This window comes from Pimephales promelas, chromosome 5 (genome assembly GCF_988280905.1).
Source record: "Pimephales promelas chromosome 5, fPimPro1.hap1.1, whole genome shotgun sequence".
NCBI lineage: Eukaryota > Metazoa > Chordata > Actinopteri > Cypriniformes > Leuciscidae > Pimephales > Pimephales promelas.
In genome coordinates, this window is record NC_142773.1 from 15,252,076 (window position 1) to 15,278,004 (window position 25,929).

The window sequence follows — 25,929 nt, forward strand, 5'->3', positions numbered from 1 at the left end:
TTTGTGGAGTCTCGTCAGGTCATGTGTCTGTAATGGGCAGCTCTGACGGGATGGTCCACACACACATACACGTGGGTCGCACTAAATAACAGCTGACAGGACTGACGCTACACGTCATTCACTTGCCTGTCTCGAGCCAGTTCACTCACTCGGTCCCTTACATCCAATTCGATGCGATTCAAACGGTTTAGTGGTCCTTTTGCTCTCTTTATAAATAAGCTGTCGTTTAGACCATAGGTTGCGGTTAACCACACCCCGCTCTTGAAGCCCAGACCCCTCGAGATATTTTTAGCACTGACGATGTCCGCTGTCATCTAACGGAAAGATCATCCCGGGAATCACAGAGCGAATCTACACGGTGTCTGAGCGCGCTCGCTTTGAGTCGCTTTATCTTAACATGAGGACTCAAAGCGCCTTTATTATATGGACTGCGACGGTTCTTCATTTATCTGTCATAAAAGGTAAGCACATGGCTTATGATTTACTTGATTTCTAGTAAGAAACCTGGCAACATGATTCTGTAATGTGACAGTCTCTGCTGGCTTTGTCTTGCTCGCATGGTTTTTCGGTTCATCATTATTTAAGTCCTAATTTTAATTACATTATGTAGCCTATACATGAAACATTATGGGACTAAATCAATCAATCAATCTATCTATCTATCTATCTATCTATCTATCTATCTATCTATCTATCTATCTATCTATCTATCTATCTATCTATCTATCTATCAATCAATCAATCTATCTATCTATCCTTTTTAAAGTAAATGTTCTTTATTGGCATTGATTGATGAAGAACCTCTAATTGAACCACTAAGGATTCTTTATTGTGGAAAATGTTGTATTATTAAAATGTTCTTCACATTAAAAAAAATTTTCTTTTAAGAACTGATCACTGAAAGGTTATTTGGGGAAACAAACTGTTCTATGCAAAAAACAAAAACAAAAAAACTTTGGAAGCTTTATTTTTCAGAAAACATGGGACCTTTCAATTACACAAAAGGTTTTTTAGTGGAAGAAAATTGGTTTACAATTAAAGGTTCATTATTGGCTTTGAATGCTGGGTTGTTTTAACCCACTTTTGGGTAAAATATGGACAAACCCAAACTTTGGGTTAAAAATGTCATTTAAAAAACGGTGACCTAATTACTGGGTTTATCAATATCTGACCCAAATTTGGGTTGAAATAATAGTGTAACGAACCTTTAACATCCATGGATCACACACACACACAGAGAGAGAGAGAGATCTATCCTTTGAAAATGTCATTGGCAATTTGCATGTTACAATGATGCAAATTGAAAAGATAAAATTAGAAACAATATATTTGGGAACAGAAAAAAAAAACAAGTTCATCTATTATATTTTGAAATACTTTTGTAACTGAAATGTTTTTGGTCTCCAATTTGAATATTTGTATGTTAAGTGCTAATTATATTCTTGAAGTAAGATCTCGGTTTATGTTGTTAATTTCATTCACTTTTGTTTTGGAACACGTAGGCTGATGTGGGAGACATGGGTTCAAATTTGACCTGTCTGCATTTACAAAATGTTTGTTTTATTGTTTGTTTCTTTTGTTCATGCATCTCTTAACTATAGTTGAACCGGTCACTAAGTGGTTAATGCTGTAACAGAGAATAGTGATTGGGTGATCTTCTTTTCTATCTTCTAAATCTTCAAAACCCTGTGCACGTGCGCATTTTATCTGTTTTATTTGTTCCTCTGCTCTTTCTTGACATATAAAGGTCACAACCGCTTTGTTCTGTGGATTCACTGTGTGACCATTAAACTCGGCTGTACAGATCCGGTCTGGAACGCCCACGTAAACCGATTCAGCATGAGAACAAGCAGCGTTCTTCCTGTAGCAAATAAACATTGCATATTTCTTTTTTCCCTTCTTTTTTTTAGATCTAAAAAGTGCGGTTGTAGACTGTAATGTAGACGTTTTGTAATTAATACATTCTAAACGAACATGTTTGCTCATTCAGATACTTTCTACTTCTCCCCAAGGTCAGACAACAGATTCATCCACATCCCTTCTGAATGAAGTCCTTCCTGAAGATCACGTGACTTCAAAAAGTGATATTTTGGAATCAGGACCCCCTACAGCCTCTCCTCCTCCGACTGATGTGTCAAGCGGTGAGGTCACACCTACGGCTGCTCCTCCATCACAACCATCCAATGACAGCTCTCCGTCACCAGCCATCTCACAGACCCCTGCCCCACAAGATGTCACCACCACCACCCTCAACACGGACACAGTCTCAGTGCCAGGCAAGACTAATCTAATTAAACCTAATCTAATTGCACATGCTATCTGTCATTAATCAGTCTAACTTGGCCTTGAAAACAAATTTGCCATCCGTTGGGTTGAGAACAACAATATGGACAAGGGGCAGATAAGGCTGAAAAATTAACAGTTTTGAAGAGTTGAAAGGATTTAAATTTTAAAATTGAAAAGATCGAATTCAGAGCTCTGCACTGAAACGAAAAATTCATTTAGAAACTGCGAGTGAATTACACAAATAATGACAAAATACGGCAAGTAGCGCATTGAATTAAATGTGAAGACTGGACTAATAGTATTGGTTACACTTAAAGCCACACTACGCAGGATTTCCGTTTTTTTGTCAAACTGTGACCCCTAGAGTTGCTGTAGAGTATAATAGGGATGGGCAACGATTAATCGCATCCACAATAAAAGTTTGTGTTTACATAATATATGTGTGTGTAGTGTGTATAATTAATTTGTATATATAAACACACACACATGAATGTATATATTTAAGAAATATTTGCATGTATATACTTTATATATATTTATACATAATTAATATTATATATAAATATAAATATTTGATATATTAAAAACATATTTTTCTTAAATATATACATGCATGTGTGGGTATTTATATATACAAATTAATTATACACACTACACACACAAATAATATGTAAACACATACTTTTATTTTGGATGCGATTAATCGCGATTAATCGTTGCCCATCCTTAGTGGAGTACTTGTACTGTCGTAAATAGCACTTATGATCCCCTCCCCCTGTCCCTTTAAGTTGTAATGAGTGGAAATAAGGTGTGGCCCCTTTAAGAGCTGCACCCTGTTGAACTGTCGGCAGTCTGTATTGTACGCGCCTCGAACACCGCATGTATACGGCGCCAGGTTATTTCTGTTTGATGTTTATTTTAGCAGATCTTTCTTGCAATAAAACAATTCGTTACATCGCGAGACCTGATATCACGCGACACTTCCTGATGGCGAGGCGATCAGGGGAGGGGGGTATGGTACGACCGTTTGATTGACGTACTGTCCAATGATTCTAGTTTGTCTTGGAAATGATTGGATTTGATTAGTTTTTCGATGATGATTAAATTCCTTCATTTTCATTTCAGTGCTTCTAACTCAGTGTCTGTACATGGGTTAGGAACAGGATTTTGAAAAAAAAAATGGTCAAAAAAGAAAATCACGTACCCCACCTTTAAGGTAAAAAAAAAACTGCATAGTGCTGCTTTAATTTTAAGGTGTCATTGTTACAGTGTAATTATATATTTAAGTACGGAGTAATAATAATTAACAACATGTACTAACTATAGGGTTAGTTAAGGATTATGCATAATGTATTGTTATAAGTACATGTAACATAATGTAACAAGGAAACAATCAAATAAAGTGTTACCGTATTTTTTTTTAAACGTATTGAAAATGTATTTTTTTACTTGCTTTAAATGTGTTACTTTGCTTTAGGAAGAGCTATGGGCTTTTTGGTTAGTGCTCATGTTGGAAATATTCATTACTAAACACATTTTTTTTTCCCAGAAATTTCAATCATTTGCCATCATTATATATTGGCTTTATCACAGTCATCTTCCACGCTGCTCTCTAGATGTTTCCATTCACATCTGACATCGAAAAACCCACATTGGTCAAAACACATATAGTGGCATTACTCGCATATCGTTGTATGAATACAATGATTCATGTGTGTGTGCGCATCACTTTGTTCCACTTTAGAGATAAAACACTGGGCTTTATGTGACAGAATCAAGACTGAACTCAAGAGACTCTCTGGGAAAGTGTCACATTCCACCCACTTGATCAGACGTCTATCTGTAAATAATGGCTGGATGTGGGCGTAACATTTTGGAACGCGACTGTGCTTGTAAATAATATCCTCTCTCATACTGGAAACATTATAGTGGATAGCAAACATTTCACTGGAAACACAGCTATATTTAGGGCAGTTGAATATCTACTTATTGGTTTACTGCACCTATGCCAGACCTTAAGTATTACTGTTGAAAACAACTTCAAAACAGAAGTTCTTCGAAACTTGCCTGGCAGGAAATAAAACGGGTAAAAAAAAAAAAAACATAGACCAACACTGAAGGAGGGACAACAGGGTTGCAAACCAAAACTAGCCCAATTGCTATTCAAAACCTATGCCTAATGATATCTATCTATCGATCTATCTATCGATCTATCTATCTATCTATCTATCTATCTATCTATCTATCTATCTATCTATCTATCTATCTATCTATCTATCTATCTATCTATCTATCTATCTATCTATCTATCTATCTATCTATCTATCTATCTATCTATCTATCTATCTATCTATCTATCTATCTATCTGTCTATCTGTCTGTCTGTCTGTCTGTCTGTCTGTCTGTCTGTCTGTCTGTCTGTCTGTCTGTCTGTCTGTCCATCTATCTGTTTGCCTGTGTATCTATCCGTCTGTCTATCTATCTGTCTGTCTGTCTGTCTACCAATCTATCTGTCTATCAAATTCTGGGGGCGCACAATCTGAGACGTTGCAATTGTTTTCTGACGGGTGATATGGATTATGTTAGGGGGTTTCTCCCCCCTGAAAATGTTTACATTCTGGCTTCTAAGCATACCATTTCAATGCAGTTTGGGAGGCACAGAAATACCTTAAAGGAGCTAGCAGCAACCCTCCTCTATCTGAGCACTAAGTTAAAGTATCTATTTTGTAAGTTTATGTCAAAGACAGGTTGATGAAAGAACTGTAAGCTCAAATACAAAAGCTTTTGAAGTCTGCTTCATTAAAGCATGTTTACACACACACTTACTTACTATACACTTACTACACATGATTTTAAAAACAGTACCATTGCAATTTTTATGTGATGATTTTAAATTGGTATGTGACCTAGGCTAAGAAAGATCTTACATTAAAGGTATATAAAGGTGCTGAGGTCCGACTTTGTGGTGCTCTGAAATTAAGTTATTTTAATATTAAAATGGGATGAAGGACTTTGAAAGAAATTATTAAAATGGTTATTTGAAAATGGTTAATATTTGACAGAAATGTAAAAACAGCAATCACATCAAATGTAATATGTAACATTACTTTAGTAAAATCATTGAAATACTAGTTACACTGCTAAATATTATATTTTAAATAAGTAATTTATGATTTGAATTAGCTGCCTGATATGTGAAGAACCGTGAATAATAGTCTATGGGAGAAACATCAAGTCGATGCCTAGATAACATTAGGTTGGATTTTGCAATTAGCCCACAACAAATTAAACACCCTCATTTCTATGAAACTGAAAACAGTTGAACCAGCTGGAGACTTCGACACAAGACAAAACAGAACAGATATTTCAAAACCGATCAGATAACGTTATTATGGCTTATTGGCTTTGTATGGCAGGCAGTAACGTTAGCCAACTACTTTACGATTAGACTAGGCTAGGTATCGATAACGTTACACTGACGCAACTTAAGTTAATGCTCTGAATTCGCGGCTAAACCCATACGCGCGCATAGATATCTATATAAAGGCTAGAATGTCGTCCACGCTGCTGGCCAATGGAGGTTGACGTCTGCACCTGGCGGCCATCTTGTCACAGGCAGCTCGCTCACTCGTAACATTGTGTACATGCACTATTTAAATGACCATAACTTGCTCAATTTTCTACCGATTTTCAAACGGTTTGTTTTGTTTTGTTATAAACGTCAGAGATGTAGTTATGACACTGCATACTTATGAATAAAAAGTGTATAAATAAATAATCATCCAGATAATTATAGCCACGTTAATAACGTTTGTAAGAAACCAAACCGTTTGTAAATCCGTCAAGATTTCAACGAGATAAGAGTATTTGTGTTCGTGCTGACCATTCATCTTACATCAACTTGTCTGTGACAAGATGGCCGCCGGTGATGACGATGGAAACTCCGCCGTAACACATCTAGCCATTATATACATATCTATGTACGCGCGTAGCACTCTAGATTTGATATAGCTACACAGAAACCATATTAGGAAAAAGGGGCGGGCTGATGCGGACCGATTTATTACACATCCAGAAGAATACATTTGAAATCACTTTGAATGGGCCCATATAGTGGTAATTAGATTCATCTTTGTTATTCATCTTAATGAACTTTTCATGAAATTGACACTGCACACACACACTATATTAGCACCACTCAACATACTGTCTAGATACATCATGCTTTTCACAACTTTTAAAAAAACTTAAAATCTTACCTTCACTGCTTTGTCCTTCTATGTTCAAAGCTTGTGTTTTTGTGCCAATTTTTCTCCTGCAGGTTTTTCTGTTGGCGGCAGCTCATCTCTTTCTTATGTGAAGAGCACCGTTTCAGATTCAACAGCCACAGCTCCGGCAACATCCATCAGTCCAAGCGAAGGACATCAGACCTTCTCCACCTCAAGCAGCAGTGCGTCCCAGACAACACAGACAGCTCCATCATTCACCCCCAGTAACCCTCAGACATCTCGGTTTGCCCTGACCAGCAGTTCAGAGGTCACTGGACCCGCTCCTTCAGAAGACCAGGACGAGCCCTCTGAACTGGACGTTGGTGATCAAGGTGTGTGGATATAGCAAATATTTCCCTGCCATGTAGTTTAAAGATAGATCACGCGGAAATAAAAATGTCATCAGTTAATCAACCTCATGTAATTTCCAACCCATGAGACTTTCGAACCCAGACCACAAGATATTGAAAAATTTATCCATATGAATCAAGTGGTTTAATGCAAGTCTTCTGAAGAGAAACGATCGCTTTATGTTATGAGCAGATTTAATTTTGGCTTTTTCACTCAAATATGGTCAATTGCAGCCCTGCCTTTTTAAAAAAATGTTTTTCAATCTTTTTTATTTTTGGGTGAACTGACCCTTCATGTTCTGTTTGACTAAGGCCAGAAAGATACTCTTCTAGTATGAGAGAGAGAATATGTTTGATAGGTTTGAGTGGTGTCTTTGGTCTTGCAGTAGAGGTCTAATAAGCACAATGACAGATGATAATTGAATTATTTTTCCATCTACATCTACTTATGTGGTCTGTGCAGAGCTCCATTATGTTCCTTCGGTTTTATTAGTTCCTGTGCTAGTGATAATCTGTTTCCACTCGATTCATCAATCTTCCAGAATCTGGCAAGGCTCCTCACCGCCCTTCATCACCCCTGGACCCCCTGCTTGCGGCTCTGGTCACCGTTTTCATCATTTGCACTGCCATGGTCTCGGCCGTCCTCTTCCTCCGGTTCCGCCAGCGGAACGAGCATCCAGAATTCCACCGGCTTCAAGACCTCCCTATGGTGAGTCTCATGCCAATTTCACTTATATTTACATATTTCTGCACCCTTTAAGAAATATTTTCATGTATATAGATTTATATATAATTTATATTATATATAAATATTTTATATATAATTATTTTTTTTTTCTTAAATATACATGCATGTCTGTGTATTTATATATATATATATATATATATATACAAAATAATTATACAATTATATAACAGTAGCTCTACAGTTCTCATTGAAAACTATAGAGATCACAAGCCTCAATACAACCTATCACACACTTTTGTTGTTGTTAGCAAAATAAGACAGCTGCGTTTACACCGCCACCGGCGAGAGCGTCAAAGTGCCCAGAAGTCATTGGCTGTGTCCGAAATCTCCCACTACTCACTATATAGTGGACTATATAGTGAGCTCGCCATTTTGTAGTGCTGTCCGAATGTATAATGATGATTATTATACCCTATATAGTCCTCTCAATGTATCCCAGAATGAATTTTGAAAAGTAGTGTACAACCGATGGTCACTCATGCATTGCGCCGATCGTAAAAATGGCGGACGGACCATGGAGAGGGGAGCAGCGCGACAATACAAATTTGTCATACAAATGTAAGTTATGTTTTGTCTCGTTTAACTTATATGTAGTTAGTTTTACAATTTTGTCAGACATGTATTGTTTGCAAGCATGCACACGTTTAAATAGTGCGACAGCAATGACGTAATCAACGGTGCCGAGAGACGATCGATTAGTGTCCGAAAGTGGTGTTTCTATTCTATTAGGACACAGCCATTCATTTTTCAATGAATTTTGCCGCTCTCACGGCGGCGGTGTGAACGTACAGTTAGCCTCATAACACAAACAGCTGACTCGCCAAATCAGCTGGTGGCGTTGATTGACGAAACTACAGGTTAACTTAAAGACACGATTAATTAAATGATCAAACACCCATTGTATTCAAACAAATGTTGAAATAAATTGAAAGTGATGGAATGATCACTGCACAGACGTGTAACCCCAGACAGCAAACTGACATTGAATCAACGTGGAAACGACGTCTCTCATGACATTGAAACAACGTTGATTTTGCTCATCGAATTAGCGTTGAACCAACGTCAGACGCGGCATTCTTCAAAGCTAAATGAAAATCGAAAATTGGTTTGCTTTCATAACGTTGAAACAACGCGTTGATTTCAAGTTGATTTTCCGTTAGTTTTGAAAGAATGACGCGTCTGACGTTGGTTCAACGTTAATTCGATGAGCAAAACTGTCAGATCAACGTTGTTTCGATGTCATATTTCCACGTTGATTCAATGTCAGTTTTCTATCTGGGACGTTATACTGTGAAGGTTGCTTATCTCATCTCTGGTTAGTGCAACCAATCGCAACTATCTGTTGTGTCATTTACACCACGAAACACAAGCTTTTGTATAAAAGCTGGCGACGTCCTAGCAAGATCCTTGACTAGTTTTCAGGGTTTCGTTGCTGAAGAACGGCGTTCTTGCCCACCAGCCAGTAATTGTGACGTCACGTGCAAAGTATGAATAGGTTTACATGCACTTTAATTGTCTCATTATATACATTGCAGCATCACCTCTTTTCTCGGTGTCTAAACGATAAATGATTCGGTTTCTCTCTCTCAACTCCTCTTTTCTGAGAGCCTACTCTGCTCTGATTGGACAGATGGTACAGTCTGTTGTGATTGGGCGACTGCTCAGCACTGACACGAAAAATAACGATGTTGAGTTTTAGCATTTTAATTTGGATGTGGAATGTTTTGCAAATCCACAGGCATCTAAAGTAAAAAAATGTAATTGCTTTTTTTTTTTGCAGGACGATCTCCTAGAAGACACGCCTTTGTCAAGATACACCTATTAGCAAGATTGAATTCCACCATTTCATTATTTGATTCCTCAGGCAGCCAGTGTTGTTATTGTGACAATTCCCCTGAAAGACAGCTTTCTCAACTCATCTCCGATTATGAGTTTGGATGATTCTCAGGAGGCTTTGATGCTAAAAAGTGGTTGTGTAATAAAAGAAAAAAAAAGGGTTTTCACAAAATAGAATAAAACAATATATTCAGTCTTATTCGCTGCTAAAAACTGCACAGTTCCTTAATAAATCAGTTTAGTTAAGAGAAGGGAATAAGCATTTTTACCATGTTGGAGAAACAGTATTTTAAAGTAAATTAGAGCATTTGCCGAAGATAATGTTTTTCCTTTATTAGACACTATAATTGTACTCTATATTATAACACTATTATTTTGGTTAATCTGCTTCACTCTAACAGTAACTTTTATAGAACGGTTTATTCTGAAAGGTCTACTTTTCTTGCATCTACACGAGCAAAATCGAGCTGCATGTTTTTCTTTTCAGGGGCTTATTTTCCAAGAAATGTTTTTTGGGTTTAGCAAACATGTCTCTGGTGATTTTTGCACTGATATTTAGAGCTAAGACATTTTAGTGAGGAACATTTTACTTTTTATGTGACAGGTGTTCTACAATGAGTACAATTTTAGGGTTCAGTTGAATTGTGATTTTGATATTCATGACAAAGGTTGATTGTCCCGATCTATTATGAAGGTATGTGAAATAACTTGAAATGTAATTTGGCATATTCACTTCTGTCTATGCTGGTATTTGTGGTAAACCTAGTGCCTAAAGTACTTTGTGCCAAAACAACCTGATAAATATATATTGCATAGTTGTGTTGTTGAACCTGTAAAGATAAGAGTTTGTAATAAAAGAAGAAAACTATATTTTGTGATGCCTCATGCTATAACACAGAGAACAACATTTAATATTATGATAAAAACAGTAGTATTGTAACAAACATGGTATCATCAGAATAATATAGAAAACATTGAAAAGTAGCAAGAGTTCATTGCATTCTTTAAAAGACGAAACTTCTTTACAAAATATCACAATATTAAATAAACAATGACAAAAATCTGTTAAACCATCAATAACACGTTAATACAACTAAAGGACTTTCAGTTGTTTAAAAATTCATAAACATGAACACTGATTTAATAAGTCGTACCAGTTTTGTCTGAGAATAATGGCAAGTCATCATCGGTTTACCATCGATCTATGGCTGTGAAATGATGATGTCACCATACGGCTCGTCCTGTCGCACTGTGATCTCTCTTGCAACCGTTTGCTCTGTAAACACAAGACGAAACACGACTGCATAAATTCCCAGACGACTGAACTTTTCAATAAATCAATTGATTACATTTATTTTGTTAATCGTGGTGTTCCTTCTCACACCATTTTTAGCCTCTAGAAGGTGATTTTCTCCATTTAAATGTTTGTGTTGAAAATAAAATTGGTTTCATTAATTGCCCCACAACTAGTCAACCATCCCACACGAAAAATTGATCCCAATTTTTGAGACAAACCCTTGGTTTCATAATTTCATTATGTTAATTTTTTTCATGAGACCCCATTTCGCTTGGCGGTGTGCACAACATTTTTGGTAACTTTTGCACACATCTCTGCTTCCGAAGATGGACGAGAGGCAAATCTGGCTTAGCAGGTACGTCTGTCCCGGCAGAAATAAGCCTTTTAAAGAAAATAAAGGTCCATGTTTAATCAAAATGTTCATGAAATTAAATGAAAATGCCTGATTGTTGTTTAAAGCCCCATTATGACATTTTTGATGTCACCTCTCCTCCTCTGGCTCACGCCAGCAAGCTAACGCTGGACCAATATTGATCCTCGTCCAGCCTTTTATTTAGCCACTCTCCCTTTTTCTCTTTCTACTGTCCTCCGACAAAACTTTTGGCTTCTTGGTTTTACTTGCTGCTTCAGCCATGACAACATACAGGGGAAAAAAACGCTCATTGAGCTCTCCCGTTGGAATTTGAGGAAGTGGGGGAAGTGACGTATGCCGTAAAGCGGATTTTGTAGTTCTTTTTGTGCTTGGGTTCCTACCCGCACCCCGAAGTTACATAGTGCCAATAAAAGCAATACAGACACTGTCAGGCTATGGTAGACCTGTCATTCAACCTATTGTAAGTCAATGTACCATCTCAGGGGTTTTGGAAAAATATTATAAAGGTTGAAAAAGTTACATAGAGCTGCTTTAATATGTTCTCATATCTATTTTTTTTTTTTTTTGCTGTAATGTCAAAAGTAATAATCTCAAGGTTTATCGGGTTTAACACGATTATTTGGTTCTTTTCTAGCGTGGGATTGGTGAAGTGTAATAAAAACAAACATCATCACATGTCAAATTCTTCTCATCGCTGCTTCCTGATGGTTTTTAGAGTACAATTACTCGGACCATGTCGTTTCAAAGAATAGTATAACGGCGAGCGTGTTAATGATAAACGCCTCATCCGTTTTAGAGAGGCGAAAGGATAAACAAGGCTTCAATCCTCTGCCACAATCTTACCTAGCAATCTCCAAAAGAATTGGGCAACAGTTCTACGGCTGGCGTGAACGGGCAGCAGAGAGCGAAAGGTCACTAAATCTTCCATGACATCCTGCGGCCTTCAACAGAAGAAAGAAATACATTAGCAATGTGTTCACAGTAACAATCCACTAAAATGGAAAAAAGCAACAACAAAAAAAAATATTAATCTGTAAAGCTTTAAAAGACCTATTCAGTAATAATATTACAATAATATTAACCAAATATTCAGTAATAATATTGATTTGACTGCACTGACACTAATGGACAAAACTGCCTGGTTAATGATAATGAGTTTTATAGCAGAATCGAAATAATTTCATAATTGACGAACCCTACAACATCTACACTGTTATTGAACTGAACTGAATCAACATTGAACTAAAAAAGCACTATATAACTAAATGTGATATGACTTCAATAATACTATAAATTACTTTTAAATAAATAACAAAAATGAATATACTGGATAGACTTGATAGATGTCATATTAACACAATAGTGTGAAAAATGGATATATTTTGTAAACATTGACATCAAAAAGAAGTAGATAGCTTCAAGCTTTACCTAAATTGTTCCTCAATATCCATTGCAATATCTTCCATCACTGGGACCCTCTCCTCTGGGATGTCCTCTAGACCCAACTGAATTTCTGGAACCGGGGATCTAAACCCATGAAAGCAGAAGTAATTATTCAGAGGCAATTATGCAGCGACTGAGTGTGAAACTCAAACGCGTCAAACCAGTCTCTAATGAGAGCGGCAGCTACTTCCGTCTCACACTTCCTGTCTCTCTTTTCCCATCTCTCCTCTCACCGTATCATCTCAGGTGTCTCGAGTGGTGAAAATTCCTTGTCTGGTGTCTCCAAAATGACCAAAGAGGCTGCAAATACAACGAAAAAGTGAACGCAGCTAAACTTGTTATTCTCTTTCTTTCTCTCCCTTCAAAACACACCAGCTGTGTGTGATATCAGGCAGGTGCTTTTAATGTTCTGGCTGATCTGTTATAATGTAATGTACTGATATTTTACCTGGTGTTTCTTGCTGGAGGAGGTCAGACTCCACCATTTCTCTGGGAATCTACAGTAGTAAGGATGCGGGAAAAAAGATCAGAACCATTTCTTATACACATAATTTAAGTTGTATGCATTTGATCCATATCCATCCATTTGGATCACTCAGTCTTAACATAAACTAATAGACTAGGGGATTTACTAAACTGGGCAAATTTCCGTGAGAGCGCAATTCCAAAAAAAAAAAAAAAAAAGGGAGTGAAAAGAGGGTGTGCGCTGACGCAAGCTGTGAGTAAATCGTCCACACTCAAGCCAGTTGTTTTAGTGTACAAGCAGGCAGTCAAGGTATTTGATAGAAAACCCATGACATCTCATCACTGTGACACCATTCATAGACATAATCTTTTTACTTTTGGAAATTTTATACATTTTAGTACTTGCAATTAGGCATCGGGGCTCACTTAGACCTTCCGCCAGAGCCTCAGTCAGTGGGGACTGTGTTCTTCCGCGATTTACAAAATCTTTTGGTCAGTCTAGTTTCTCTTTTAATGGATCGAGACTATGGAACTGAACTAAAATTGCAGACAGACATGATCAGCTTTGATAGAGGTCTGAAACAATGGCTGAGGTCAAGTCAAAGCTGTACACATGGTAACGCTGTTTGAAATGAATATTGATGATGATGTGTATTGTTTACTTTCTTAAATATTGTATTGTGTACCGTGTTTTGTGAAAGTGTGTAGCTTTCAATGGACAAGTGTCTGGGTTGTCCAATACTGTTGTTGTGTCCATATCAAATAAACAAATGAAATGACTGAAATGAATCTGGCCCATGTCTTTCAGTCATTGACACATATGCATCCCTTTGTTTATTAGTGTCATATTTAAATGATAATCTTTAATTTATTTTTGGAATGTTTTCAATTTCTACAGTTTTGATGTCACTGGCACTGGTTGTTGGGGTGTTGCTTAAGTTTTCTGGGTGGTTGTCAGCGCATTGATGTGGTTTCTAGGGTGTTGCTAGGTGGTTGGGTAGCACTGATTTAAAGCCGGCTGACACTGTGCGATTTATTATCGTCCTTTGCGATTGTAGCTTGTCAGACTGTACGAACATGATCCTCGCTGTGAGCCATGTCACAATGTAAGACCTCAGATGTCAATGATGTCAGACGGACGCACGCAACGGATACGCACGAAAACTTACATCATCAATCAATGACACGTTCGGTGATGTGTTCTGCGAGGTAGGCCGGGGCCATACCATTGATGGCCTTGAACACGAACAGCAGAACCTTATACTCCACCCTGAACCGCACCGCCAGTGGAGCGAACGGAGGACTGGGGTGAAATGAGAGTGGAGGCATTACAAAGGAGACGTGCTGCTGAATTTTGTACCAGTTGAAGCCTATTAAAGGGTTAGTTCACCCAAAAATGAAAATTAAGTCATTAATTACTCACCCCCATGCTGTTCCAACCCCGTAAGACCTTCGTTCGTCTTCGGAACACAAATAAAGATATTTTTGATTAAATTTGAGAGCTGTATAACTACCACATAGGCTCCTAAGGGACTGTCTCTTGACGGCCCATAAAGTCATTAAAGAAAAGGTTTAAATATTCCATGTGCCTACAGCGGCTCAATTATAAGTTTATCAAGCGACGAGAATACTTTTTGTGCGAAAAAACCATAAATAACGGCTTTATTCCACTATTCCATTACTTCCTTATGGGCGCATGCGCGAGAACTGAGACGAGGACGTTCTCATTCGTCTACTTCTTGTTACCGGCTGCTCACCGCTCAGGAGTTTTACCGCCCCCTACCGTATAAGATGATGTGCTGATATAGCTGGAAGCGCAAAAATTTCTGTTTACAAGCAGAGGAAGATGCGCGCTGTACATACGCTTTTCAATTAGCGTATTTTCCACACTATAAGGTGCACTTAAAAGCCTTTAATCTTCTCAAAAAACAACAGTTCCTTATAATCCGGAGCGCCTTATACATGGATCATCATTTTATACGGTAGGTGGCGGTAATACTCCTAAGCGGTGAGCAGCCGGTAACAAGAAGTGGTCGAATGAGAACGTCCTCGTCTCAGTTCTCGCGCATGCGCCAATAAGGAAGTAATGGAATAGTGGAATAAAGTCGTTATTTATGTTTTTTTCGCACAAAAAGTATTCTCGTCGCTTGATACACTTATAATTGAGCCGCTGTAGGCACATGGAATATTTAAACCTTTTCTTTAATGACTTTATGGGCCGTCAAGAGCCAGTCCCTTAGGAAGCCTATCTAGGACTGATCCAGCTCTCAGATACAATCAAAAATATCTTTATTTGTGTTCCGAAGATGAACGAAGGTCTTACGGGGTTGGAACAGCATGGGGGTGAGTAATTAATGACTTAATTTTCATTTTTGGGTGAACTTACCCTTTAAGGAGTGATTAAGTCCAATGTAAAGGGCATTGAAATAGTCTATCCTCGAGCTGCTGAAGGCATGAATGGCCTTTTCAAGGTCAGCTCTGGACAGAAATGTTTTGACCTTACTCAAAAGCCTCAACTGGTAAAACTCTTCTCAGTTCTCGTGTATGGGTCGTGGCGCTCTCGTGATAGTTGAATAACGTCATTATACGTTGACGTTTTACGGGGGTTGGGGGGAGTATTCTTGTTGCTTAATAAACTTAAGGTTGAGCCACTGAAGTGACTTGGACAATTTAACAATATTTTTACTAACTAAGGAGTGATCCAGCTTTCAGATTTCATCAAAAATATCTTAATTTGTGTTCCGAAGATAAGTCTTACGGGGTTGGAACAACATGAGGGTGAGTAAATACTGACAGAATTTTAATTTTTGGGTGAACCAAGCCTTTTAAGGTATTAACACAAATGGTGTGGGATGAGTTACATCTTTAAATGTAATCATGTAAAAGGTTAGTTTTAGAGGAAGTAGACCTCTCTTGAGCTGAGCTCGCTCTCCTCTGCCCTCTCAGCTGGTTCTGGTCTTTCCTCTCCTCTCTCAGCTGGTTCTGGTCTTTCCTCTTCTCTCTCAGCTGGTTCTGGTCTTTCCTCTCCTCTCTCAGCTGGTTCTGGTCTTTCCTCTTCTCTCACTGCTGGTTCTGGTCTTTCCTCTCCTCTCTCAGCTGGTTCTGGTCTTTCCTCTTCTCTCACTGCTGGTTCTGGTCTTTCGTCTTCTCTCTCTGGTATTTCCTCAGCTGCGGGAAGGTCCCAGCGCGGCCAGGATGGAGGGATGCGCCTCACGACCGCGGCCTGTTTCCATAGCGGCAGGATATCAGGTGGAAGGCCTATGTAGAAAGCATAACACTCAACTGTCTATAATATGCGCTTTAGCTCTGGACTGTATAAAGCTTAGGATTTAGTGAATATCATGGAAGCTGTCATGGAATAACCATAAAGGTCATATTATGACATTATAAATGTCTTTACTGTTACTTTTGTTCAATTTAATGCATCCTTGCTGAATAAAAGTATTAGTTTCTTTCAAAAACAACATCATGATTTTAGGGTGAAATGTGACTGCATTAACTTGGATATTCAACGACTTACTCATGCAAGGGTTTCCGAGCAGTTCTTTAGCAGCCTTTTTTTCAAAGCGGGGTTTGATGAGTGTCGCCTAGGAGAAAAAAAAACAAAACACAACTGACAACCATTTTATTCACCAAAATAATGCTGACTTGAAGTATACAGACTGTTCTGGATTTACCAAAGGCCTGGTCTCTGTCTCCACATTATCAATCTGGGCCTTCATTTCCTCTTGAGATATCTGTGTATGTTCATCGATGAAGAGCAGCTGTCTCCTCCTCTTCCTCTGCACTTTAGGAGATTCAGGCCTCACTACAGCAGGCTGACAGAGGGACAGATGGCTTGATGACAAATGTGTCAAATGCTTTAATGTAGCGTCAAGACAGACCTCACATCCTAACACACCTGAAGAAGAGGGCTCCTCTCTCTCACCGCCCTCTCTCTTTCGGGTTCAGCGGTCATTTCCTCATGTTCGCCGGGCGGAGGCGACGGTATGGGTACAGGCGCAGATACTGGCGTCCTTTCTCTTTCCTCTAACACAGGTATCTCCATGGGAAGCCCCAAATCCTCCTCAGGCAGAAGGACAACTTCCTGGCTTGATGCGCCAGTGATTTGTGCCCTGGGAAATCATAATCTTAGAGCATAACTTTGGTGTTTTTAAACCGGTATAACATTACCGGTTGCATAAAAAATGCTCTTTTGGAATTAAAAAAACTACTGTCAGGATTTGCTAAAGGCTCGAGTGAAAAATTAGCGCTGAAAGGGCGTGGTTAGGGTTAATTTTGCGGCGGGTTCAAAACAGCTTTTTAGCCCTTTTTCAGATTTGCTTATAGATTTAATGCATTTCATTTTAAAGGGGTGATGAACTGAGAAATCAACATTTCCTTGAGCTTTTGACATCTAAGAGGTCATCATATTATAAGAATATCCTGTAAGTTTCAGAACTGAAAACAGCCTTGTTAGTCCAATAAAAGCTTTTATTGACACCAGCCTCAGCAAACGACTCATTTTTCAAAGTGGGGAACTATGATGTCAAAGAGGATAAAACACCACCCCCGCAGAAAAAGATCAACGCCTACTTCAACACGGCCGGTTTAGCCCCGCCCACCGATTCATGCATTACACACATAGCTAAATAAGATGCCTGCCTCGTGATGACAAACCGGGTCGAGTTACCGAGCAAAACAAAATATTGTGCAGTGCCTGGTTGTGGAAGAAGACAGTTGCTGCATACGCTTCCTCTGGATTCCAATAGGACTGTATGGATAAACTTTATTTTTAATGACGTTTCAGCTGGTCCTGTGAACAAGACTTTATTTGCAGACCGATTAACAGATATTGGATCTGACAGGAATGGTGCAACACACGGACTCTGGGTCGAACATGTATGGGCGAATTATTCCGGTTGCCATTTTACAACATTGGACGTTTTCAAAACAATTTCCAAGTGCATCGATTGGTGAGTTTAAACTCATTATAATATGCAAAACTGTGATCCACTCAACAGTGGGCGTTTACTTCAAAGTCTTCAGTGCGAGACGCCCATAGAAACCGAGCGTTTTTCAGCTGGGCTCAAATCTAGGGTACAAAATAGTCTATTACTTATTCATTTAGATGTTTTTAAATGCAAAACCCAAGCGAACGTCACAAGTTGACCTCAGACAACAATATAATACAATTTAAAAAGCCAGTTCATGACCCCTTTAAAACATGAAGAATAGGGATTCTTTTATTCCTGTGGCTATAAGGAACCTGAACTCATTTGGGTGATATCTTACGAATTTTTATAGTAAATGCTTATTTTATTTTTGTCATTATTTATCAGATATACTGATCTGTGTTTTGTATTGTTTTTGTTTTGTTTAACACTGTCATGTTATCTGGGGTCCGGATGTTTGGGAACGCAATTCGTTGCGCATTGACAGATTTATTTATTCAGTAAATGTGTTTCCATTGTAGTTTCTGCGCATGTCTTCTTATTGGATAAATAAATTAGCTGCCTCAAATGAGAGCATATGTTTTTTATTCTCATCCTGGCGTTTCCATCCAGCTTTTTTATGCAATATCCCAACACTTGCATAAAAATAGGTGGATGGAAACAGCTACTGAGAACGTTTGATGGCAGACTTATTCACAGAACAAGCGGCCTTTTGTGAAGAAACACAGACTGGTTATTCTGGTCCATTATTTGAGCAGAATATCTCAGTGGAGGCCGCTAAACATGTTTGTTGGTGTTTCAAATCATCAAAGTCAGGGTGGAAAATGTGTGCATTTAGAAGAAAATTTCTGACTGTGGAAATGAATCACTTGACATCTGGGAAGCCCAAGCTTGAAAGCTTGTGGAGGCTTGCTATACCAGTGCAAGATTGCAGCTGTTTGCAGTAAAATTGAAATATCAAATCAAAGAGGATCTATTTAATGATTCCGACTATAGCGATTATACTTAGTTAATCGAGAGAAGCAAAAATCATAACCACAATTAAAGTGCAGCCCTAACTATGGACACACTAAGGAGAAAACTAGAGATTCTGGATTCAAGATTAGGGACTTTAAAGCCATCAACCCTAAAAGCTTTCTTTTCAAAAATGTGAAGTTTTCCATTTTTAGTATCTTTTGTTTACTGAAAGCGTACTTAAAAGCGTAAGAGCAAGTTTCTGAAGTGTGGATGTCTAAACGTACAGATCTAAAGAGGCTGATGTTGTCAGATCTCTTGCTGCCTCTCTCTCAAGTGCTGCTCTCTCTTGCTCTCTTTCATCAGGCATCCTCGGCTCTTCTGTCACTCTCTCTATCTGCTCTCTTTCTCTGTCTATCTCCAGCTGCCTCTCATCTTCACCTGAAAAAAAACAGTCCCTTCTCAAGTTTAAATCTAAAACTGATAATGAATAACTCATAATGAGTGTTGATGTCAGCCAAACCTGACATCAAATTCTCATCATCAAAACAGATGTGGATGTTTTGTTTTCTTTTTTAAATCTTTTATTTCTATTTTTTACATTTGTTTTACATTTTATATTATTTAATTTAAATTAGTTTAAGCCAGCACAAAAGCTACAATTAAGTACAAATACTTCACATTTTATATAATATTATTATTTAATTTAAAAAAATCTTTATTTTTTTATTTAAATGGGCATAGTTTAAAGCAACGCAACAAGATACAATGAAGTTTACATACTTTACATGTTATATAGTATTTTGTTATTTTTTATTTAAATTCTTTCTTATTTAAAAAAAACTGTAATAAAGTATAAATACTTGACATTTTATATAGTATTTTTACTTATTTATAGTTATTTATTGTAATTTTTATATTTAAATGTGCATGTTTAAAGTCAGCACAATAAACTACATTGAAGTATAAATACTTCACAATTTATTTAGTTTTTAATTATTTTTTAAAATACATTTTTGGTACATTTTAGCTTACCTCAAGGGCATCCAAGATGTAAGTGTCTTTGTTTCCACAGTATTTTCAATTTTGATATTTTTAGGTCAAACCATTCTTGTCTGTCAGTCATATAACGGAGGTCTGTATGGGGTCCACCTCAAAGAGCATGCACAGAGAAGTCCAAATTAATGACTCATAAATGTAAGTACACATTGATGGCCTAAGACACGAAACGAGCGGTGTGTGTGTGAGAAAACGAACAGTATTTATATCGTTTTTACCTCTTGTAACCACAGCCACAAAGCGCCCGCGCCCTCAGATCAGTTGGACATGGCTGTTAACAAGAGGTAAAAACGATATAAATACAGTTCGTTTTCTCACTCAAACCGCTCGTTTCGTGTCTTAGGCCATCAATGTGTACTTACATTTACGAGTCATTAAATCATGTTTAATTTAGACTTCTCTGTGCATGCTCTTTGAGGTGGACCCCCATACCTGCATTATATGACTGACAGACAACAACGGTTTAACCTAAAAATATCAAAATTAAAAATACTGTGGAAACAAAGACACCTACTACATCTTGGATGCCCTTGAGGTAAGCTAAACATACTTCAAAGTGAACCATCCCTTTAATTTAAATTCTATAAATTGTACACATTTTACATGTTTTTTTTTTTAAATAACTTATATTTTTTTAATTTAGATTAGCATAGTTTAAAACAAGCACAAAAAGCTACAATGAAGTACCGTATAAATACATCATATTTTTACAGTGTTTTTAATAAAAAAAGTTGAATTTTTATTTATTTAAATTAGCATAGTTTAAAGCCTGCAGAAAAAAACTACAACGAAGTATAAATATTTCACATTCTTAAGAAATATATAATATTTTTTATCTTTAGCACTACAGTTTTAGTAATTATGTGCTCAATTATCATGAAAAATAATGTCAATGCAAAAAAACTAAATTTAAAGGTTATCTATTTCTTTTGATTGTGGGCTGAAATATGAACATGAAATGTTCTTGCATATTTTTAAATATGACCAGGCATGTTTTGACAAGTTCATGCAATGAATTCATACAATTAGTTTGTGCAAGTATAATCTGGCACCAGGATAATTATGGGTTTGAGTGAAAGCATCACTCACGCTCAAAGAAACCTTCGGGCTGCTCCAGCAGTAGTTCCACCAGGTTGGACTCCAGCAGATCTGCTCCTTCAAACTGAGGAAACAGAGAGACGACACCATGGAGACACACAACAGGAGATCATGCAGTGATGCTGACAAGGACTGAGTGACAGCTGTACCTCTGGCTCAGGCAGGACGACTGGTTCACGTTCAGTCAGAGTGATGGATTCCTGACTGGCTGTGATGCCTAAAGGGGAAACAAGGAGCTTTAAAAACACACTTACATTTCTAGATTTTTCTTTATGGTTGGTGCTTCTCATTTGTAAATTCCCATAGCATTACTTGAAAGACTATGGATACAAGTAATTATGTGCTGCAAATGACAACGTATCACTTTTCGGTGTGAAGTATTAAGTTCTCACCATCTGAGGGTGGTGATTTTTCTCTAGCAGGCGACACATGCTGTGGTGACACCTCTTCCGTTCGCTGAGACACAGTGTGACAGGTTAGACTACACATGACTTCATTGTTAACACCTTATGAATCCTGTTCAAAAGTTTGGTGCGAGTACGATTTTTTTTATATTTTAAAAAGGCTCCTTAAATATGCATGTATTTGCTTTGAAAATACAGTAAAAGCAGTAATAATGTGGAATATTTTAAAGTAACTTTTTTTCTATTTTAATATATTATTGAATTTCCAGCATCATTACTCCAGTATTCAGTGTCAAATGATCCTTCAGAATCAGAAATCATTCTAATATGATGAATTTGCTGCTTATTATCAATAATGAAAATGTTTTTTTTTTTTTTTACTTTATAAGAGTCTTTACTGTCACTATGATCAGTTGAATGCATCCTTGTTGAATAAAAGTATTTCTTTAAAAAAAAACTTTTGCCCCCAACTTTTGAATGGTACATATGGCAGAACTTTAGCGTTTCTTTGAAACTGAGAGTAACATGGCACCTGAATGAGACTGCTTGGACTCGGCAGGCTGTAGCCGCTATCCATAACCCCGAAGAACGGATCCCTCGCCCCCTCGGTTTCATCAAAAAGGGCAGCAGCATCAGGGATCATGTGACTCTGCCTGAAAAGGAAGGAGGAAACTGTAAATGTTAAACACATCAAGCTCTGAATCTCTTTTTCATTCACATTTTCAATTTTTGTCCTGTTGTTGCTCTCACCTAAAATTCTGGATGTAAAACTGTACTTATTCTTTGCTTACTTATTCTGTACTTATTCTTCTTGGCCTTTGAAAAAGGCCTCTAACTAAAAGTTAGCATGGGTTGCAAATGCTGTTTCAGCAAAGTTGTTTTGTAATATAAAAATAGCATGAAATGTTCATTTGAATCTTTTTTTGTAATTTTGACGTTTTTGTTTTCAGGCTGATTGTGACATTTTGTCCAGGGACTACAGATGAAAAATAATTCTGACACTATATATAACAGTAATGTTTATTAATGTACACTGTCCCTGTGAAATTAACTAATAAAGGTCGTTGTTCAGACAATAATGTTCATCGGACATAATGGTTCAATTCATCTGCATTAACACAATTGATATTATCTGACATCATGACAACATAAAGGATGCTCATAATGTAACTGTTAATGTAAATGTCTAAGAAATGAGATAGTGCCTGACCTGGTTTCTTCATCCATCAAATCAATCTTAGTATTCCGGTTAAGGCGGAGGAGTCTATCAATTGCCACCTGAGTGTCCTCTGAGAAAAGCACAAACAACATCTCTAAATGCAACAAATATCATGATCCCTTTCAGCCCACTGTGTCATCTTAAAGGTTAATAAAGTCAAAACAGAAAATAAAAATAAAAAAAAACATTCGTGTTATATGTCAAATATTGTGTATATGTTTGACAAATGGAGCCAGCCCACCTAACAAAAATTCACACTGTCTGTGGTAGACCAGCACCACTCCATACTGGAGCTGAGAGGACAGGTACAGGGCGAACCGGGGGCGGGGCAATCCTGGCAGCGGGGGCGGGACTCTGACCAATACGTAATTCAAGATGTCATGGCTGTTTAAGAATAACGCCATACATTTTTTTTTATTATTATGAATTTGATGCAATTAAAAATAATTAACTTAATGTTTTCTTTAAATGCGATCATGAAGAAAATTATTGACAAGTAATTTATTTATTAGCTACATCGTTGAAAGGATAGCTCAGGCTGCTACTAACCAAGTGCGCTGGACATTGACTTTGAGCATATCTCTCCGACTGATCTTTCGTCCTTTAGTGGCCGCCAACCTGAATAAATGTATGTATTAGGGTATATATAAGCCTCAGTTTTAGGATTAGACATTTTAAATGGACAGATTATAACATTTATCCTTCATGCAAGCACACCTTCTCATACAAACAGTCAGGCCCAACTCTCTGAAAGAAAAAATTAAAACTTACCATATCGTGGCAAAGCACCCAGTCCGATGATTGAGCACCGTAGGATAGAAAAACATTGTGAACAGGTTGATAAAGACAGGGTAGATTTAAACCAAAGGTTCAGCGAATACTATAACGTGATCATGAAACAACTGAAATCTCTGAGGTAAAATCCAAAGTGTTTTGAAAGGGGGAATATATAGTAGGCTACTTCAAAGGTTGCTGTGGGGAAATTGTTTTGAAAGATCTACCAATCATTTGTGCTTTGTGAATAAGACAAACCAATCTTATGAAGACTTAGTCTAGGAAGCATTTTATTGGACTGTCTTGTTTCCATTCCAGTTTTGTTATACGTTACATAAAAATAGCATAATTAAGGGCGCGTGACAATGAAGATGTTTTTATAATATAAATATAAAGAAGCAAAAGGGAGAAAAAAAAAGGGATGGTTATATTGCATCTCTGATTGCATCTAAACGCCATCAGGTGGCGTATGTTGTTATGCGCCATGATGTCCAATACGAATACTTAGATTGTGAATATTAACTACGTTCGCCCAGTAACCCTGATTTGCTGAATGGCTGTGCAGGAGCTAACGCATGAACCAATCATAGCATGCGGAAAACCTGTCCTTATTAATATTAATGAGTGGGTTCGAATTTTTTTATTAAAAAAAAAAAAAAATATTGAATTTCAAGAATTACAATTACAGTCAGGGGTACATTGAATAAATTAAATAAAAAACATGAAAAGACAAACAAAGCAGTGACAAACTTAAGTTAAACAAAAATGTGAAAATGTTTACATATAGATACTTTCTTATTTTTCAAACCCAGTATTGTTTTAGGTATTTAATTAGGTAGTATTCCTTACGATAAGATTGGTCATAAAGGGAAAAAAAAAAAAACAAATAACACATTTTTGAAGCAGAGTTGAAATCTGGGCATGATGTGAGCCTTTATAAAGGAGCAGAAATCAGACCAAAAACAAACTGAATGAGGACAACTCCAAAATAAATGATAAAATGTTTCATCATGTAGACCACAAAATGTAAAATGTATCAATATCACAATTAAATCTGGTCACAAGATAATGATTACTTGGGTAATATTTATAAATTAGTTTAAGGGAAATTTCTTTGATTTTGTTTGTGACTAAATATTCATGAGGAAGTTTCCAGATTTTATTCCATATCAGATTATCAGCATAACCAAGACGCACGCTTTCATCAGACGCGTTGCCATGGTGATGATCTGGCCCAAAGTTAATTTCCGTTCTGTTCGTTTATTAGTGTTTACTGGATAATATGGCATTGACTACAAATGCAGTGAAAGTTAAGGTGATGAGCAGGTTGTTGAGCTGTGGGGTGCAACCTGACCTAGGGAGCAAATGCAATTTTTAAAAATAAAAATGTCAAGGTTTCCTAAGAGGTCCGATAACCGGTACAGTGTTTCCCATACATTTATTAGTGGCAGCCCACCACATTATCAGCGCTGACCGCCACATATTGATTTCCGTGTTTTTAACAATTTAAGATGGGAAAAGTTGTAATTGACTGCAGAGTTGCGTGCAGCGCATATTCGCACGCTCACTCACTCTCTCTCTCAAACACATTGACAGAATGGTATAGCCTATCATAAACAGCGCTGCACAGATCCATCCAACATGCTGTCAATGTGGAGACGAGCAAGCAAGCATGTAATTAGCCTAGCTAATAAGGAGAGCTATGTTAACCGTATCAAACCCCGCCGTCGCGCTCGCCACAGTTTTTTTTAACACTGCGGTAAATCAGACACGTCGGTAGAAAAATATGAAAATATGTGAATGGCTGAACCGACGCTTTGGTGGAAAAGGGGCTTCAGGGATCATTGAATGGGCCCTCCTCATGATGTTCTTGGAATCTGCAAACATCTTCCCGCACTCTGACCCCTCCTTTTTGTTACATGCATCAAGTGATGCCTGTAAGCTGGTGACCATGGCGTCCCCGGATAACTCCCCGTACGACCTCTTAAAAATGTTGTAATACAGCCTGAAATGACAGTTATACAGAGGATTTAGTAAATTATATCAACATTATACTACAGGGCTGTTGAATGCTTGATTCTGATTGGTTTGGAACGTTCTAAGGTGTGCAATTATTTTCAGGGAAACGCACGGCTAAAGTAGTTTCAGACAAGTTTGACTGCATTACAGTTCAATATCACTGCGCGTAGTTAACTATAACGGAAACTAGGATACAATTCATAACAAGAAAAAACATGCAGCCCCATGCGCTTGATCTGCAATTTTTGATGTCTAACTTCACAATCAATGGACACAGGGCCGGCCCGAGGCATAAGCGAACTAAGCGGCTGCTTGGGGCCCCCTGGCCACCAGGGGGCCCCCTAATCGAGGTTATTTTTTATTTTTATTTTTTTAGATGACTTAAACAAGTGACATAAATCA

General features: G+C 37.6%; 2 protein-coding genes across 3 annotated transcripts; one reads left to right on the forward strand and one right to left on the reverse strand.

Annotated features, from left to right (window-relative positions):
• Positions 1-329: 329 nt before the first annotated feature.
• On the forward strand, positions 330-10,358 carry LOC120471483 (uncharacterized). Its single transcript, XM_039661318.2, has 5 exons — positions 330-461; positions 2,013-2,276; positions 6,608-6,886; positions 7,447-7,613; positions 9,433-10,358. Exons 1-5 carry the CDS (start codon positions 398-400, stop codon positions 9,475-9,477), a joined length of 819 nt encoding a protein of 272 aa, XP_039517252.1. The 5' UTR covers positions 330-397; the 3' UTR covers positions 9,478-10,358.
• A 4-nt stretch (positions 10,359-10,362) lies between these two features.
• LOC120471428 (meiotic recombination protein REC8 homolog) lies at positions 10,363-24,022 on the reverse strand. Of its 2 annotated transcripts, none has more exons than XM_089131019.1 (18): positions 23,506-24,022; positions 23,284-23,352; positions 22,976-23,118; positions 22,726-22,804; positions 22,048-22,168; positions 21,504-21,567; positions 21,261-21,328; positions 21,103-21,175; positions 19,242-19,395; positions 16,968-17,181; positions 16,744-16,884; positions 16,587-16,653; positions 15,975-16,324; positions 13,050-13,098; positions 12,835-12,901; positions 12,587-12,685; positions 12,002-12,099; positions 10,363-10,764 (listed from the first exon to the last, which is right to left on the reverse strand). In XM_089131019.1, exons 1-18 carry the CDS (start codon positions 23,559-23,561, stop codon positions 10,691-10,693), a joined length of 1,986 nt encoding a protein of 661 aa, XP_088987145.1. In that variant the 5' UTR covers positions 23,562-24,022; the 3' UTR covers positions 10,363-10,690. The 2 variants fall into 2 exon arrangements, with proteins under 2 accessions (XP_088987145.1, XP_088987146.1); XM_089131020.1 differs by having other exon boundaries at positions 22,976-23,088; positions 23,506-24,016.
• Between the last annotated feature and the right edge of the window lie 1,907 nt (positions 24,023-25,929).